Source organism: Lupinus angustifolius, chromosome LG06 (assembly GCF_001865875.1).
Source record: "Lupinus angustifolius cultivar Tanjil chromosome LG06, LupAngTanjil_v1.0, whole genome shotgun sequence".
In the NCBI taxonomy this organism is placed as follows: Eukaryota; Viridiplantae; Streptophyta; class Magnoliopsida; order Fabales; family Fabaceae; genus Lupinus; species Lupinus angustifolius.
Genome location: NC_032014.1, coordinates 9,699,322 through 9,716,952, shown reverse-complemented (window position 1 = coordinate 9,716,952; position 17,631 = coordinate 9,699,322). Strand labels below are relative to the sequence as shown.

Below are 17,631 nucleotides of genomic sequence, written 5' to 3'. Positions count from 1 at the left end.
TCAAAAACCATTTCTTGTTTCTTTACTTTTGTTTATCTGTTTTTTATGTGTATTTTTTCACAATTCCATCTCCAACTTAGTGAAAGAATAATCAAGTGAAATTGAGAAATTCGTAAGACCAAGTTAAAAATTCAAGATGTTAAATTGAGGATTAGTTGATGATGAGATGAACAATTTTATAAAGCATATCATTTTACAAAAATAAGATTGGACTGCAATCCAATCACTCTATTAAAAATAAGTTTAGTTCCAATTCTTCCATTCTAGACGTGATGGATAAAAGGCTCTCCACATTTGGATTTGCAAGGATCACAAAACCAACATTATTTACATAAAATAATGTATTTTATGAAACTGTATCATATTTATTTATTATTTTCCAAGCATTTTTTTAGAATTTTAATTATTTTTCTTAATAAAGTATACAATTTTTCTCTTAAAAAAATTTCTTAAATAGGTAACAACGATATATGGTCTAGTGGTGTAAGGTCTCACCGAAATCTTAAGATCAAAAGTTCGATTCTTTAGAACGATACTTATTGGGAAGAACAATCATAAATCGAAAATGATTAGTTTTTTATTGTAAAAAATATCGTAGTAGTACAAACAAAAGTAATAATTGGCCCAGGGTAGGCCCAACAAATGACACCTAACCCAAAAAAAAGCAACAAAAAAATGGTTTATTGTCCCAAAACCCTAATTTGAGTACTATACTATATATTCAATCTTTCCACCTCTCTCTCACTACAAACCCTAGCAACCAAGAGAGAGTTTGAACACTCGATCTCATCACAATGGCAGAAACCTTAGTTCTCCGCGGCACCATGCGGGCCCACACCGACGCCGTCACCGCCATCGCAACCCCAATTGACAACTCCGACATGATCGTAACCGCATCTCGCGACAAGTCCCTTATCGTCTGGCACCTCACCAAGGAGGACAAGACCTACGGCGTCCCCCGCCGCCGCCTCACCGGCCACTCCCACTTCGTCCAGGACGTCGTCCTCTCCTCAGACGGCCAATTCGCCCTCTCCGGCTCCTGGGACTCCGAACTTCGCCTATGGGATCTCGCCGCCGGCACCCCTTCCCGCCGCTTCGTCGGCCACACCAAAGACGTTCTCTCCGTCGCTTTCTCCATCGATAACCGCCAGATCGTATCTGCCTCCCGCGACCGCACCATCAAGCTATGGAACACTCTCGGAGAATGTAAATACACGATTCAAGATTCCGAGGCTCACTCCGATTGGGTTTCATGCGTTAGGTTTAGCCCTAACACGCTTCAACCAACGATAGTTTCGGCCTCGTGGGACCGGAGTGTGAAGGTTTGGAATTTAACCAATTGTAAGCTGAAGAACACTCTTTCTGGTCACGGTGGTTATGTGAACACTGTTGCGGTTTCGCCCGATGGTTCGCTTTGCGCTAGTGGTGGGAAAGATGGAGTTGTTTTGCTATGGGATTTGGCTGAAGGGAAGAAGCTTTATTCGCTCGATGCGAATTCGATAATTCATTCTTTGTGTTTTAGTCCCAATAGGTATTGGCTCTGTGCTGCTACAGAGCAGGGTATTAAGATTTGGGATTTGGAGAGTAAGAGCATTGTTGAGGATTTGAAGGTTGATGCTAAGTCTGAGGCTGATGCAGCCACTGGCACTGGTAACCGCAACCACAATAAGGTAAATTTTGATGAATTGTTATTTTTTTAAAATAATTTTGATTTATTAATCTTTAATGGATTACTGCCTTGCATTGACATGTTGTTTGATCCATTTGGGTTTGATGTTGTTATTGATTAAATGGGTTCATTGTTAAATTTGTATTGATAATGTAAGATTTGATTTCATGGTTGTGTATCCCATTAAGTAACTAGTAAGATGTTTAAACTAGTTCAATTACAAGTCAATGGCATGTCTGCATCACTTTTATACACATGCTTTCATGTTTATCTTATATTGTCATTTGTTCTTGTTTATGGTTTGGTGTAGCATACTCTATATCGTTATGCCATTGTATGTTGATGTTTCCCGATTGCTGTTTCATTCTTATCAACTTTTGTAGTGATACATTGTTTTAATTCGATTTGATTCGTGCATCTCAATAACAGTCATTTTGATCTTTTAATGTGAATATCTATCTTTAATTGTATGCAAGTTGTCAATGTAATTCGGCCCGAATTAAGTCTTATGTCATATGCATTTTGCAGTGGAAACATACACTAGTTTTGTTTTATTCCTCATGGAGTTACCCTTGTTGAAATATTGTAGCTTTAATTTTCCTTATTGTAGGAATGATATATTGGAACAAACTATTTCATGTTAGTATCCTGTACTCATTGATGATAATTATCATATTCCATTTATCCTACTTGGATGTTCCATAGTTTTGTCTTCTAAGCAGTGTTCATGATTTGAATGTTTTTATTCGTTTGTTTTGCATGGCCAAATATATTGTTCTGAATCCATCTATGATCTATTGATTTATGTTTTTGTTTCTACTTATAGGTTATCTACTGTACAAGCTTGGCCTGGAGTGTAGATGGAAGCACTTTGTTTAGTGGCTACACTGATGGTGTGGTCAGAGTGTGGGGAATTGGTCGTTATTAGTTAAGTGCTTTCTCAGTAATTTATGATACGAATCTGTTTTGTTTGATTTTTGAGACAAAATGATGTAGAACTTTAGAAGGTTTTTTAGGTTGTTTAATGCTTCTCTAATTTAAGGTTGCCGACAAAGGCTTTGTGGCCTTTTTTATGTCGTTCACTTTGATTATTACTTGTTATTTGGATATTTCATTTCATCTTGTTTTGGGTCATCTCTTCTACCAAACTTATCTCTACTGGGATATTGTTAAGATTGTAGAAGTGTGCCTTATTCCTCTTACAGTTGGTCTTTGACTTGAACCTTTTGTTTCGAAGCTTTTATTGTTGGGCCCAGTTGGTCTTTGACGTGAACATGCAATAAAGGTCATTTTACATTAGTTATAAGGTGAAAGAGAATAAAGAATTTCCTGGTATAAGGAGTTAAGTTATCTCTTTCAACCTTTAAAATTTTGATATAAGAAGATATTTTATTCTCAAGGTGAAAAGGAGTACTTATAATAGTGCAGATAATAATATATTCACTGTCGAGCTCACAACTGATATGAATGATAAGTGGCATGTCCTAGTTTAGAGCCAACAAAATAAATACATCTTGGGACAGACGATGACATATGTGATCCACAGCCAGTTTTGGACTCGGTTATCTTTAATAAACTAACCTTAGCCAACAAAAACAAGTGTTGATACCCATGAATTGGAGGAGTTTCGAAGCTACATGCGATTGAACACAGTTCCTCATAGTGGCTAAGAACACTAACAATTAATCTATTTGTCTTTATGCTCAAATTATTATGTTTTATTGTTTTCCATCTAATATTTATTATATAAATGATATGATTAACATCTATCCATTGAAGTATTAAACCACCAACTTACTCCTCCAACCAACTTAATGACCGTGCCATTTTAATAGCACTATATATACTATGGAAGAAATCTATCATTTTTAAAGATGTTTTACTCATCAATAAATTTATTTAAATCTTATATCTAAGAATCTCAACTATGTTAAATAAATAGTCTATGGCCTTTGCATGCAAAAAATTGTTGGTATAATGTGGGATATATGATTTGTTGATCTCTATATTTCCCTTTTCACGTTCACTATCTTTTTATTCATCCCTTTTTATATATTGAATACATAGACTCATAAATAAAATCAGAAGACCATAAAATATCTATTAGCACACTAAACAAACCTTAACTTTAATTTATATATATATATATTGAAAAACCAAAGGAGCAGCATATAGATATAGAAGAAAGTGTAACAAAGCCATAGAATCTTAGTAGCCATAGATTGCTTTATAACATATACCTTCCCCCATAATTTATTCTTACTAGCAATATATATATTATACATATATATAACTAACATTTTCCATTTCCATGCATGCTTCATGAATGTAGTTGTTGATCATGTGCGCCTCCTAGATGCAGGTTCCTTCTGAGAGTTGAAGTAGACAGTTGCAACAGGGAGTCCCAAGTTCAATTGTCTAGCAAAGTAGCGAGTGTTGAAGCTTGCACGAGACGGTGGCTGCTCCACCAGACCCAGTGGCCCCTTCTGCTGAAAAAGCACCAGGATGTAGCGGTGTATCCCCACTGGTGGCCTTGGTCCAACATAAGGAAGGATCTCCTTTCCTGAAATGAAGGTTACTGAATTAAGGCAAGGTTGTAAATCTGATGCATAACTGTAATTGAGGTAACATGTTATGATAATAATTTTCATAAAATGCATGCATTACAATTATGGTGACACTAACATTATTTTTTGTAAAAATCCACAATAGTGATAAATACAATACATTATGATTGTGATTATATTTTGTTTGGCAGATTATACACTTTAACTCTGAGTCAGCGACAATTCCAATTATAAAACCATGTAGTTGTGGAGCATGCAAGAGGAGTGAATAAAGCCTAGTTCAAAGTTTATTTATGAAGTTATAAAAAACGTGAGTTTTAAAATAGTTATCTTTGGAGCAAGTGGAAGTGGAATGCTTCATGTCTGCCACATTAGTGATGGACTTTTGTGAAACACAAGCAGCCACCTCGGTGACATGCAAGCTTTGCGACTACGTGTCATGATCTCAAAGCTATCTCCTTCTATCAAAAATTTGGTGCATGCATTGAAAATTGAAAAGAAAAGGCATATTTATAAAAAGAGATGTTACAATTAACAACAATTTTTTTGTGCGTACAAAATTAGAATGGTTTAATTGTTCAATTGAAGAATGAGACAATAAATAATAATAAAATATTTGTTTTATACACAAAATCAAGTTATTATTAAAGAAAAGTATGTATCAACTTGCAATTAAAACTATTTTACATTATCACTACATTATCTACTGCCTATATATAAATTTTTATATTATCAAAATATAGATATTACACTCTTATTATTAAAGAAAAGTATGTATGTACTTGCAATTAAAACTATTTTACATTATCACTACATTATCTACTGACTATATATAAATTTTTATATTATCAAAAAATATAGATATTACACTATTATTATTATCACAAATGTGCATATATGTTGTCATAATGCTAGTTATATAAAATAAAAGTATAGGCATAGAAGTTAAATAAATAGAAAAACCAGGCTATTTGTGAGCTTAGTGAATAATATAATGTTGTGACACGTGTCTACATTAGCCACATGCTTGACACGTGGAGGATGAAGGACATTGAGCTCTGATATAGACAAAGTATAGAAGTTAAAGAGGACCATTTGATAAATCGAAACAAGGCACACTATAATGTGATTAACCTGAACTCAAAGTTCTGTATTTTTTTCAGAAAAAAATTGAAACATGGGAGAAGCTAAAGAGAGCAAGGATGTTGATTTTTGCCATCTTAAGATTCTGTGACACAGTCATTTCTGTGAAATGATAGAAACGTGAAGAGAGAAAATCTATTGTCATAGACTTTGTGACATCTATGTGCCAAAAGTGTTAGCAGGTTCTCGCAAGTCTCAACCTATCCACTCACTAAAAATTAGATCCGGTTAATATTTAGGATCAATAAATGAATAAATATGACTGGGAATCGTTCTATCTATATGTGTCTTAATTTAATTATACATAGAGTAATGACATCACGATTCTTTTATTTTTTATTCAAATTAAAGATAATAATAAATAATATTGAAAATTCTTTTTGTAAAAGAGATATACATTACATTTAATCGGATCTAGGGTCGAGTTTAAAGTTTGATCGGTCGACATTTATAATCAATTTAACTTCAAGTCTATAATCCAGTGTCCAGTATCAAAAAATGAATATTTAGGATCGAGTAAGAGAACTCTTACCGGACCTTATGATATATAACAAATATGTTTACATGAAAATGAAATCCATTTTCCATGTAAAAGAAGGGTGTGCATGCATTACCAAAAAAAGCTAGTACATAGAATATAAAAGAAAAAACAAAATGCTGAAAAAGAAAGATCAAAATGTCTCATCTATTTACCGCGGTGTGGGTTTGTTCCTCCAGGTATGTCAGTCACAATCCTAGAAAGTGAAAACAACATCAATTTTTTTATAAAATTATATATTTATTTTGAAGAACAAAGACAAAGAATTGAAAGAAGAGTAAAGTAGTAAAGTGATGAGAAAGAAAATAGAACAAGAAAAGGAAATAGGTTGAGCAACCAATGTATCCACTCGCGATGACTTGGTTCACTGGGGCTTGGTGCATCTGGGTCTGTCATAACCTGCATGCATCCACAAACTAACTCATTAACCATTGATCTGAAATTGATAATAACATGCAACAAAGGAGAAAGTAAAAAATGATAATAAATAAATAAAATTCAAGCAAGACCACATGCATGCAAGATTAATTGAATAATTAACTTCTGAAAATGTTGATTTCATACATTTAAGAAAAAAAATGTTGATTTCATACTGAAGTTGCCAACACCATTTCTCACACTTATTTTATAATAACTATTGATTAAAACCTTTTCTTTGTTTTTGATTAGCAAACAAATTTTGTTAAGAAATGAAAGATAGAAATAACTTACAAGGGTGTAGAGGTTGTCCATGTTACCAGTAAGTGTAACTCTTGGTGGATCAAGAGCAATGGAAGGTTTGATGTCACAACCATTAGTAACATGCTTAGTACCAAAGTACACAGACATGTTCACAGAAGGAACAAACATGTCAACCACATCACCAATGACACGACCAACTATGAGAGGATCAACCGAAGTGGCCATGATTTGGAAGGAAATGATAAGAAAGAAAACTTAGTTGCAAGGATGCAAAATCGAGAACATGGAGTGTTTGGAAGCAAGGCAGTTTATATAGGAAATGTACTAAGGAAGACGCCAAATGCGGAATTCTAGGAGCACCAATCTTTACATTAAAAAAAAATTAAATTAGTATAGAAAACATGAATATTATTACTTCATTACTACAGAAGTTACTGACTAATAAGTGTGTAATAATCATACCCGAAAGAAAATTGTTAGACATATTAAGGTTTGAAGTCTAAGTTAGATATGAGAGGAGGAAGAAATAAAGAAGTTATAAGTTAAAAAAACTCTATTAAAATTGTACAGTTTTAGTTCAAGACATGATGTTAAGTATTTCTTTTCACTCTTTTGATGACTTAATAGTTGTATGTTGCAAAGAGGTCCAGCAGTTTTTTCTTTTGAAATTTATGTATATTCCAATAATTCTAGATATCTTTTTCCATGGAAGTACTCAATGTGAAAATATCAGGGTGTTTGGTAACTTAAGTGTATAAAAGAAAGGTGGTTCATGCATGAAAGCCACCACAAAATCAACAACAGGGGATGAGTGACACGTGTGTGGTGTCCCACAGAAGTAATAGCAATCATTTTGTTTGTTTGTAACAAATGTTGAAATCAGTGCCGTTCATTGGAACCATCAGCATAGTGAGGGTATTGTTGCGGATTTGAAGGTTGATTTTAACATTTATTTCAAGGTTCATCATATTGAGTTGTTCAATTACAAGTATTACTGTTTCAGTTTTACATATATGCTTTCATGTTTTTATCTTATGGTCATTAGTTTTAGTTTATCTCTTTTGATGGATTAAGATGAATGATAGATGTATGTGACTTTTTTTTTATAAGTGATTGTATGACTATTAATCAAGTATTAATTCTAATTATTACTGTGTGATTGTATAGTTATCATAATTTTTATATTATAATTATTTTTATTTGAGTCACTATATATATATATATTTTTTGGTATTATCAAAAGTATTTCATCACTCTACTTGTAAGGAATTATTCCCTTTCGGGGTTCGTGTCTGTCTCTTCCAATAAGTGTCGTTCTTATGAATTAAACTCTCAATCTTGGGGATCTAATGGCGCTTTACACAACTAAACCAACGTCTTGTTAGTAGTCACTATATATATATATATATAACTCATCATTCTCTAATTAGTATATGATTTTTTTTTAAAGTTATCGTTCCTCTTGAGTTTATATGTGTAACGCAATAACATTTTTTTGGGTTCTTTGGATGGAATATGTGTCATAATCTACAAGTTATGAAAGTAATTGGGCCTTGAATGCTTTTAAATTAAATTGTTCCATAGCTTGTCTTTGGTTTTGGTTTGTTGAATATGGAGGTTATAGTGAATTGATTGTTACCTTTGTAGTTTTGCTAAGTTTTTTTATTATATGTTCTCAATGGTAGCTGTAGTTTGAGAAAGGAACGATTTTGTCATGATCTCACAGCATTGCTACTCTCATCCATATACCTACTAGAGTCAATTTTGGTGTCAGAAACAATTTATTTTGGTTATAGGAGTTTGTTCTAAACTTAAATCAATAATTCATACACTAATATAACCTGTAATATTTAGGCAAAGTTTAATATAAAATTTTATTCACCTGGATGATATAATGACAATATAAAAAACTTTTATAATGTCGATACATATATTTTTCAAATACAACACTGTATTGTTATTTCAAAATTTAGCACATATAATAGTCAATGTATAATATTTAATTTAGTTTATTTTATATGTATTAAATAAATATATTATATAAAGTGATTCCTTTTTTCGGGCTAATTAATTCATCTCAACAATGGGATTAAATTAAAGTATGCATTTTCATATTACAAAAATGTTATTTTGTTAATCAATATTTGGCAACTTTTAGCAGTCCTTAGATTTTTGTATGATTTTTTAAGATATATGTAGAGGTAAAACATAAAAAAAAAAATAGTACAACACCACCCAATATCCAATAATTTTAACACATTAATTCAAGTTTTACCCTCAATTAACAATACGAGATGACCCATTCTTTAAGTATATTTCATAGCTCCCGAATAGACTATAACCCATGATAAATCTTCATTGCGAAAGTGCCTATCTTATTTTGTTATTTTGGCCCCTTTGAATTGTCCTCATTGAAATACTGTAGCAATAATTTTACCGATAACAGACATGCTATATTGAAACAAAAACTGTTTCATGTCTTAATGTGATGTGTATTGCTGAATCAACTTTTTTTGTTGAACACGATTTCTTTGTAGGCTCTTTTTACCATTAGATGAGGAGTTGAAGTGCATTCTCCCTTTGGGATTCTATTTCGGTTCCAAACCCAGTTATCATATGTATAGTTAATGCTGTTTCACTGTTCCCTTTTTACTCTGTATATTGTGCAAATTTTGTTACAATCGTTATAGATGTGTGGTGTGTGAAGACATTAAATATAAGTAATGTATGGTGTTTGAACAGTACAATATGTTCTTTTTTATTCCACTTCTGTGGAACTAAAATATTCTACTTTTTAATATGGTCATATTCTGTCCTGTTTATAGAAAAACAAACATATAACACGACTATATATTCTATCTCGTGACATATCTATCAAACACTTCTATAAATTTGGATGAAATGCAATTTAATTCTGAAAATGCACACAGATCACAAACAACAGTTTTCTTCTAATTTCACATTCAATGAACTAATAAACATACACAATGCATACCAACTACAAACAAAACAGCACAATCAATCTGGCTTTCGACAACATGAGCCCATGGAGTTTAAGAGAGGAACCAAAGCAAGCCAAGATAAATTGGTTTTATCCAAAGCAAGCCAAGATAAATAGAAAGATGTGCACAGGCAGCATTATTGCCTAGATAAAGCACCAACTTTATAAAGCTGGACAAGAAAATGGCCCCAACTTCATACTGCAAAGTCAATAGTGACTAGCAAACCGATGCTTGCAATTTGCAACATGTCCTTTTGCTATATGACCAAACAATCAGAAAAAGCTTATTTGTCTATTAGGTAAGCCTCAACTTGTAGTGATAAGCACATCCTTGTCCGTCTCAGTTTTAGAAACGTTTTAAAGGAATAAATTTGAAATCCAACAAGTATTTCCCACATTCACGTCTTCCAATCTGACCTTGATCCATCATGGAGGGGTTATCTTCCAAACACGGATAAAAGCATCTTCACCAGAGCTAACCAAAGTATACTCATCGGTGAATGTTAAACCATAAACCCCACCGAGGTGAGCACCCTTTATGGTAATTCTACTAGATACAGGCTGGTCAATTTCATATATGATGACACATGTGTCAAGTGATCCAGTAGAAATCCTACGGCTATCAGGAGACCAAGCAAGGCTGTTTACCCGAGCAGTATGGTACAACATGTTCTTAAGCTTCACCTGCAAACAGATGTGCCAAAAAGGTTACACGAGTAATCATGCTGGAATTTACTTTCCTTGCAATCACACAAATCTAAAAGCACAGTAACCACATTAGAGCAAAAGTATTAAACATAATACTTTAGCTATTGTAACTTAGTTGCACTTACCTCCCGGGAGGCACGATCCCACACTATAACTTCTCGATTGGCGTCCCCTGATGCAAACATTGAAACATCTGGAGAATAATGTATGGCAGTAATAGCACCACGGTGTTTCTCAAGAACTGCCTCATCTACGAATGTATCACCGGAAATAGAATATATGTGCAATTTACCATCCTGTCCACCAATAATGGCTTCACTTCCATCAGGAGAGACAGCAGATGCTGACACCGTAAACCCAAGATTAATGGTAGACACAACTTTTGTACCACGCAGCACAACAACTCCCGAATCAATTGAAACAATAGCAAGTTCAGGAGATAGAAGTGAAACACTCAGGTCCTTTGGTTGATTTCCTATATCAATAGCTTCAGCATCACCACACTGATCCCCATGTAAAGAAACTCGCCATATCTGCTTGTTAGGAGATAAAGGTAACGGATGTATGACAGGAAGAAATCAACTAGTTTCATGATTTTCAAATATTGCAGATGCCTTGAAATTTGGCCCACGATTAATTTGCTCATACTTTAAAAACATCATAAAAATAAGGAAAATGTTAAACCTGCACCACCTTTTTAGGAGTAGTTGGTGCAACTGTGCAAGGAAGAGAGAGATAGAAAGAGATGAGTAAGATGTGATAGAAAAAGATGAAGTATAAATGGAGGTGCAAGATAAAAAGGTGTAGGAATATCACTGTTGAAAAATAAAAATGATACTCACACACCTCTTTTTGAGGTGTAGGGGCGAGATATATAGAAAGAGAAGAGAAGTGATAGGTGATGTGAAAGGAAAAAAGATCTAAAAAGGTAAGGTGTAAATGAGGGTGTAGGGCAAAAAGTGGTAAGAATATAAGGGTTGTTTTAAGAATACTCTTCAGTCTAAAAATCAAGAGATTTAATCACATGCGTTATGGAGATTTCTCTAAACTTCACTAGAAATATACTTCACATGGAAAATGCCATCTATGGAGTAATTTTTATTTTCACCCCATAAAAAATAGTGTATTATTTAAATGCACCAGACTAGCACCAGCGGTCTTTTGTTTTTTTCTTCATCAAAATTATATTAGGAGAAATGAAAATAGTAAAACATAATGTAATGATTATCATTTTCATATTAGCCACAAAGAATGTAAACAAAACTCACCTTATTATCAAATCCAGATGTAACAATCTCTTCTTCTGCAGCTGTTAAGCATTTGATTTGTGAATTGTCCTTCCTTTGTAATTTACCACTATATCCAATCCCTTGAATCCACTTAACTATTAAGCCATCATAACTACTAGACAAGAGCACTCTAGGGTTACTTCTCAGAATAGTTAAGGAGGAAACGTTTTTCATATGTCCAGAAAACGTTGTCGGGGCTTTATCAAGATCACTTGCTAAAAATATAGATATTGTCCCACCAAGAGAAACAGTGACAAGATAATCATTCAACCACAGGCACCCCACTAACATGTCTTCAACTCCACCAGAGGCAGGAGAAGTCAATGTTTTCTTCACTTTTCCATTATTGTCCTCAGATATGTCCCATACTTTTGCAGACTTATCAGCAGATACAGTCAGAATCTAAATAAACATTACAACCGAAGATCAGAATGTCATTAATAAAATTGTGCAAAAAAAGGCAAGTAGGAAAACAAAGGGGGGGGGTGGGGATTAACATAATGCTAATCCAAGAGTTTAACTACAAACTCAAAAGTTAACTAGCACAAGAATTTTACTGACTGAACAATACAAACTTTATTTAACATGTAGAGTGTGCAGACTGCACTCCACGTCTAACATCTCCAAAAACAAACAATTGAAATATGCATGCCAACATTAACAAGTACACAAATATCTACTGCTTTAAAAATTCAAATATAGGTCTCAATTCAATGTTTAGTTATAAAAGTTAATCTAAACTTGATATAAATTCATCAACAGAACTTATAAAAACTCACCTAAAGAAAATTTTCACAAAGGCAAGAAGACAACAAGCCAATCCAAAACTCAAAAGTTAAAATACATGAATGAATGGCATAACGTTTAGAACAAAATAATGCAAATTTCAAGTTTATGACAAGCTAGCAAAAGAAGTAAATAAATAAATTCCCATTTCCTTAGCTTTAATGTATGTCATGTTTAACTTGTATGTATCATAAATTGTTTTCAAAATGCTACCATGGCAAAGAATTTATAGGAAACAAGTTGTTACTTCACATATTTATTTATCTTATGTTCCTTACTCTATTGAGAATACAAAAAACACAAGGCAAATATTCCAAAATGTTATATGAAAGTAACAAGTACAAAATGTAGCTATAACTTCTAAGGGTAACAAAGTGATCAAATCATGTATTAGAGAGAGAGAGAGGAAGGCAATGGACGTAAAAGCCTAAAAGGGAGTCAGTTTAACAGGGGATGTGGGTCATTGCCATAATAATCAATAAAAAATACTCAAATTAGCTCACTTGTTTTCCATCTGGACTCCAGCTAACAGCATAAATACTGCCAGTATGGGCACCTTCAGAGGACAATTCACCGATCTTCTCCGCAGTTTTTCCGTCGAATATGATACCCTTTTTGTCAGAACTTACACTAATAAATTTACTCCCATCTGGAGAATATCTTACACAATTGACAAAATTTGAATGATCCCTGTACATAACCAAATTATTGTGAAATCAGTTATTTATCATGACTTGTGCAATAGGTAGAAAGGACCAAAGAAAAAATAAGAACAAACTAAAACACATGAATTTGACCCAAAAAAATCATAGAAATACTTAGGTGAAACATTTTCACACATTTAAAGAAGAAGAAAACAACTGTTTTGAAGATCTACCAATTAACATTTTTTACATTGAAATTGTAAGATATAAAAACCTATACCAATATGAAACTGTTTTGGTACTACTTAAGAAGTACTTTTAAGTAGAAGTGTACATTGTAATAATGTAAACCATATTCCATATATTTCTTTTTTTTTTAAAGAAAGAATCATACAGACAAATTATGATTGCTCTCAGTTATCTCAAAAGATCATCCCCCGCCCCACAAAAATCTAGTAAAATGCATGGAGCGAAAGATATGTGATATTGATCAATACAAAGAGCAAAATATAATCAATGCTTGAATACAACAGATATAGTCATACACTCGGATTAAATGATTACAGCATCATTAACTTTTAAATAGTATACCTGTGAGATAACTTGAATCTAAATGGTGGTCCTTCATAAAAGTTCACCAGAAAATCTTCTCCACATGTCACAATACGAAAAGGTCTCGTTGGTTTAAATGCGCAACTTAAAACTCGCCTCGAATGGCCATCAAATTCACCAACATTAGTTCCTGAATCCCACCTATACATTGTATAGTTCATCAGACTTGACACTGAATACATCATTGATAAATAATAAATAATAAAAACCATTGCTGAAATAAAAATTTGAGCAAACCAAGGTTATTCAGGGGTGAGTAGACAAATACATATAGTCAAAATAGATTCAAATGAAACACAAGTTAAAAAAATTAGAGTATAATATCTATGCATCGTAAACATAAAGATTTATGCTCGTTATTCAATGATGAATGATGCAGTGACAGTGTATAACATTCATACACTGTTCATTCATATATTTTTATTCTCTTAAAATTACATAGATCACAATTAAAGAAATGAAAATTGCATGAAAAGAAAGCATAAGTAACTGACATGAAAGCACGAACAAGGGATTTTCCTTTGCCATCACCGCAAGCCACGATTCTGAGTCCATCAGGGGACCATTGCAAATCATCGATCCGACCCGATAGTACCCGAAACTCCTTCTTCAAAACGAAGTCGTTGCGAGTCCCCCAGATCCTGACGGTACCTGACACGTCAGCAGATGCAATCCACTCGCCGTTAGGGGAGAATCTTGCAACGGTGACGGGGTAAGCGTGATCCCCGTAAACGGAAACTTGGAGCGGGTTTTGGAGATTCATGATGACGACGGATCTGGAGTTGGTGTAGAGAATGGAGTTTGATTTGGAGTCGCCGGAGATGAGAATCCCACGGCCGCGCTCGGTGGTGGGCATGCAGGCATACGTCTCTGCCAGCTCATGACTCATCTTGCTTTGATTTTTTTGGAGAATGGGAAACACTGAATTTTGAATGGGGTTTTTGTTTTTCTAAGTGATTTGACTTGCTGCACGACGTGGCTTGGACTTCAGATTCGAGAGAGATATCTTTCTCGTTATGGTTACCCAACAATGTATTATCTTTACACTATTAAATATATTTATACAAATTCACTAAATCATCTCCGAATTATTTATACAATTTTTTAAAAAGTTGATGATAATTAAAAAATAAATAATAAATTGATTGTGTATAAAATTTTATATTCAATATTTATTTTTAAATTATTATTTATTTGACACTAAATTTTAGATTAAATAAAAAATTATGCGTGTTTGCAATCAACATGGGTGTCATGGCAAAAAAATGTTTGATCTATGGTTCATCTACTTAGCCCATTAATTTGGGCGGGTAGAGAGTACGTCATTTTACTCATGTTATATGTGATGACTATCTGCATGCCCAGGCATTAGGCCCATATGCCATTATACTGTAGTTATCATGTAAGCTTTATTATATGGGCAAATGGGTTGCCCACATGCTTAAAAGGTTGAAATTGCATTGTCCAAATGGAAATGCCCATAGGATAACGGGAACACATTTGTTATGTCACAAAGTGTGTCATTTTATATGTCATTGCTTGTAATTGGTTGAAAAAATATATTTAAATTAAAATTTTAATAATTAATTATTCTTCTGACCAATCACAAACAGTAACACACTGTTTTGGGACAGCAGATATCCACCCTATGATAACTGTCAAACAAAATAGACAAATGAATTAAAATTGTATGGTATTCCGTAAATGTTAATGAATGAACCACAAAGACGAGAAGATGACACCAACAATTCAACCATGAAAACAAAGACAACGTCATTCCCTAGCAATAGTGAAGCACGATCATAATGACCAGGATATCCAAATAGTAGTGAAAGCACACACATAGTATTTGTGGCACATTAAATATGTAACACACCAACTTTGCATGTTTTACTCACCGTTTTCAACAATAAGGCCATGCATTAAAATAAGCCCATTAGACAAAAACAAATCAACCGGCACCTACATGTGTTGTTTTGTGAGTTGAGATCATCTGTCCCAAAATAAATATGTTCTCATGCTCCTAACTAATAAACTTTCTCCAAATAATATAAATATGTTATTTTATGTTTTTACATTTTTTCTTTTTAATTAAGTGTTACTTTTTTATGTGCATTATATAAGCACGTGTTAAACAGATAGGTCATTCTATTTTCATATACTAAACATAGTTGAGACTCTTGAGTGTTGAGAATAAGTCAGGGTGGTAGTTAAAAAATCACACCAAAGTTGTGATTTTAGGAGGCTTGGACTCGAATTTATGTTAAAAAAATTAAAAGGAAAATAAAGTTGTTTTTATTTTAGTTGCTTGATATATAAGAAAATAAAAGGAAAAAAAAGTTACTTTTTTGTTTAATTAATCAATAGATCCTAAGTTATTTGAGAATTTTTAAATAGAGTCTTGAACTTTTGAAATTTATAATTGCATCTCTTTCTATAATTGACCGTTAGTTTGATATGGAAAATTGTTGATTCCATCACATGTGGATGGTCATCTCATCAGACTGAGACATTATGCTCTAAGATGCCACATCCTCTTAGATTTTTCCTATTTTCCATTTCATTTTCAAGAGATTAAGACTTAGTTATTTATGAATCCCTGGTCATCTTACAACTTGTGGAAAACACACTAACAAAGGTAGAAGTAATGGTGTACTGAAGAAGTAGAAAACTATGTTGAAGATTTAATGCATGGTTAAATTTGTTGGCAAATTTACTCAAATTGTGTACTTTTGACTGTAAAATTACAGTCCTAGTACACATTTTATATTAATTATAAAAGTAACGTAACTTTTTATAAATTGGCTACATGATAGTTGTTTTCTATATTTTTTTCTCTTGGACCCACTTAAATCGACACCTATATAAGAGTTCTTTTATAACTTTTTCCTTTGAAAATCGTCTCCTCAAATGAGTTTCATATTTGTTTTTTTCAGGCTCTCTCCTAAATTGGCAGGGGTGAATGGAGTTTTTTTTAGAGTACGAGTTTTTTGTGCTTTTATTTTTTTATATGTCACACATAAATCGGCTACAATGAAGGAGAGTTTAGTTTTTTTTTTGCCAAAATAATCGGCTACTTCCTCACCAATTTTGTTTAAAAATATTGACACAACGATTTTCTTAAAAACAAAACAATCAGCCCTGTTGTGGCCGATTTTGATAAGACTTATAATTACTATTTAAATGTCCGTTAGGAGCATTTGATAAGGATTATAATTAAGGTTTCTCTTCAATTGATGTTGAAAGTTGAAGTGATACAAATATTGGAAGACTGTGGCCTTAATCTAACAATTGTAATAAATATTCTTATTGTAAAATTCACTAACAACATGTTGTCATGGAGGGATTTTGGAAATCCATGATTTGCTTCAAGAAATGGGTAGAAGTGTAGTATTTCAAGTATCTCCAAATGATGCAGCAGACAAACGCAATGATTGTAGTTCACGAAAGATATTCATCAAGTGTTGAGAAAAAATAATGTTTGATCGTGACTCTGAAATTTTCCCAATAAATAATGTTTCCACATATTAATTTAATGTACTTGTATGTGTTCAAGGAATAATTCTGAAGTCAAATGACCCATGTGTAATCGTAGAGTATTCATCATTTCCTGTGATTCTTTCCTTCAGCCTCAAATTTCTCTCTAGTTCATTAAAAATCCTTGAATGAAATGGTTAAATCCTTTGCAGCAATGACAAAATCCGTCACAACAATACCGATTGTTTTGTTTTGTTTTTAAGAAAATCATTGTGTTAATATTTTAAACAAAATTGGTGAGAAAGTAGCCGATTATTTTGGCACAAAAAAAGCACAAAAAACTCATACTCTAGAGCCGATTTAAGGGAGATGAAATTAAAAAAACTCCAACCCTGCCGATTTAGGAGAGAGAGTCCGAAAAAAACAAATATGAAACTCCCTGGAGGAGATTATTTCCCAAGGAAAATGTTTAAAAAAAACTCTTACACAGGTGTCAATCTAGGTGGGTCCAAGAGA

The 17,631-nt window shown here is 33.1% G+C and overlaps 3 protein-coding genes and 1 long non-coding RNA gene across 4 annotated transcripts; 1 reads left to right on the top strand and 3 right to left on the bottom strand.

Annotated features, from left to right (window-relative positions):
• On the top strand, nucleotides 732-2,792 carry LOC109349699 (guanine nucleotide-binding protein subunit beta-like protein). Its single transcript, XM_019590614.1, has 2 exons — nucleotides 732-1,670; nucleotides 2,496-2,792. Exons 1-2 carry the CDS (start codon nucleotides 795-797, stop codon nucleotides 2,595-2,597), a joined length of 978 nt encoding a protein of 325 aa, XP_019446159.1. The 5' UTR covers nucleotides 732-794; the 3' UTR covers nucleotides 2,598-2,792.
• LOC109349702 lies at nucleotides 2,610-16,322 on the bottom strand. Its single transcript, XR_002108019.1, has 3 exons — nucleotides 16,311-16,322; nucleotides 15,667-15,677; nucleotides 2,610-2,699 (listed from the first exon to the last, which is right to left on the bottom strand). It is a non-coding gene; the product is annotated as an uncharacterized LOC109349702 (long non-coding RNA).
• On the bottom strand, nucleotides 3,788-6,881 carry LOC109349701 (protein MOTHER of FT and TFL1). The gene is made up of 4 exons (XM_019590616.1): nucleotides 6,629-6,881; nucleotides 6,255-6,316; nucleotides 6,073-6,113; nucleotides 3,788-4,232 (listed from the first exon to the last, which is right to left on the bottom strand). The coding sequence occupies exons 1-4, from the start codon at nucleotides 6,821-6,823 to the stop codon at nucleotides 4,009-4,011; spliced, it is 522 nt and encodes a 173-aa protein (XP_019446161.1). The 5' UTR covers nucleotides 6,824-6,881; the 3' UTR covers nucleotides 3,788-4,008.
• Nucleotides 9,774-14,638, bottom strand: LOC109349698 (actin-interacting protein 1-2-like). Its single transcript, XM_019590612.1, has 6 exons — nucleotides 14,133-14,638; nucleotides 13,618-13,779; nucleotides 12,886-13,072; nucleotides 11,576-11,998; nucleotides 10,433-10,840; nucleotides 9,774-10,283 (listed from the first exon to the last, which is right to left on the bottom strand). The coding sequence occupies exons 1-6, from the start codon at nucleotides 14,525-14,527 to the stop codon at nucleotides 10,026-10,028; spliced, it is 1,833 nt and encodes a 610-aa protein (XP_019446157.1). The 5' UTR covers nucleotides 14,528-14,638; the 3' UTR covers nucleotides 9,774-10,025.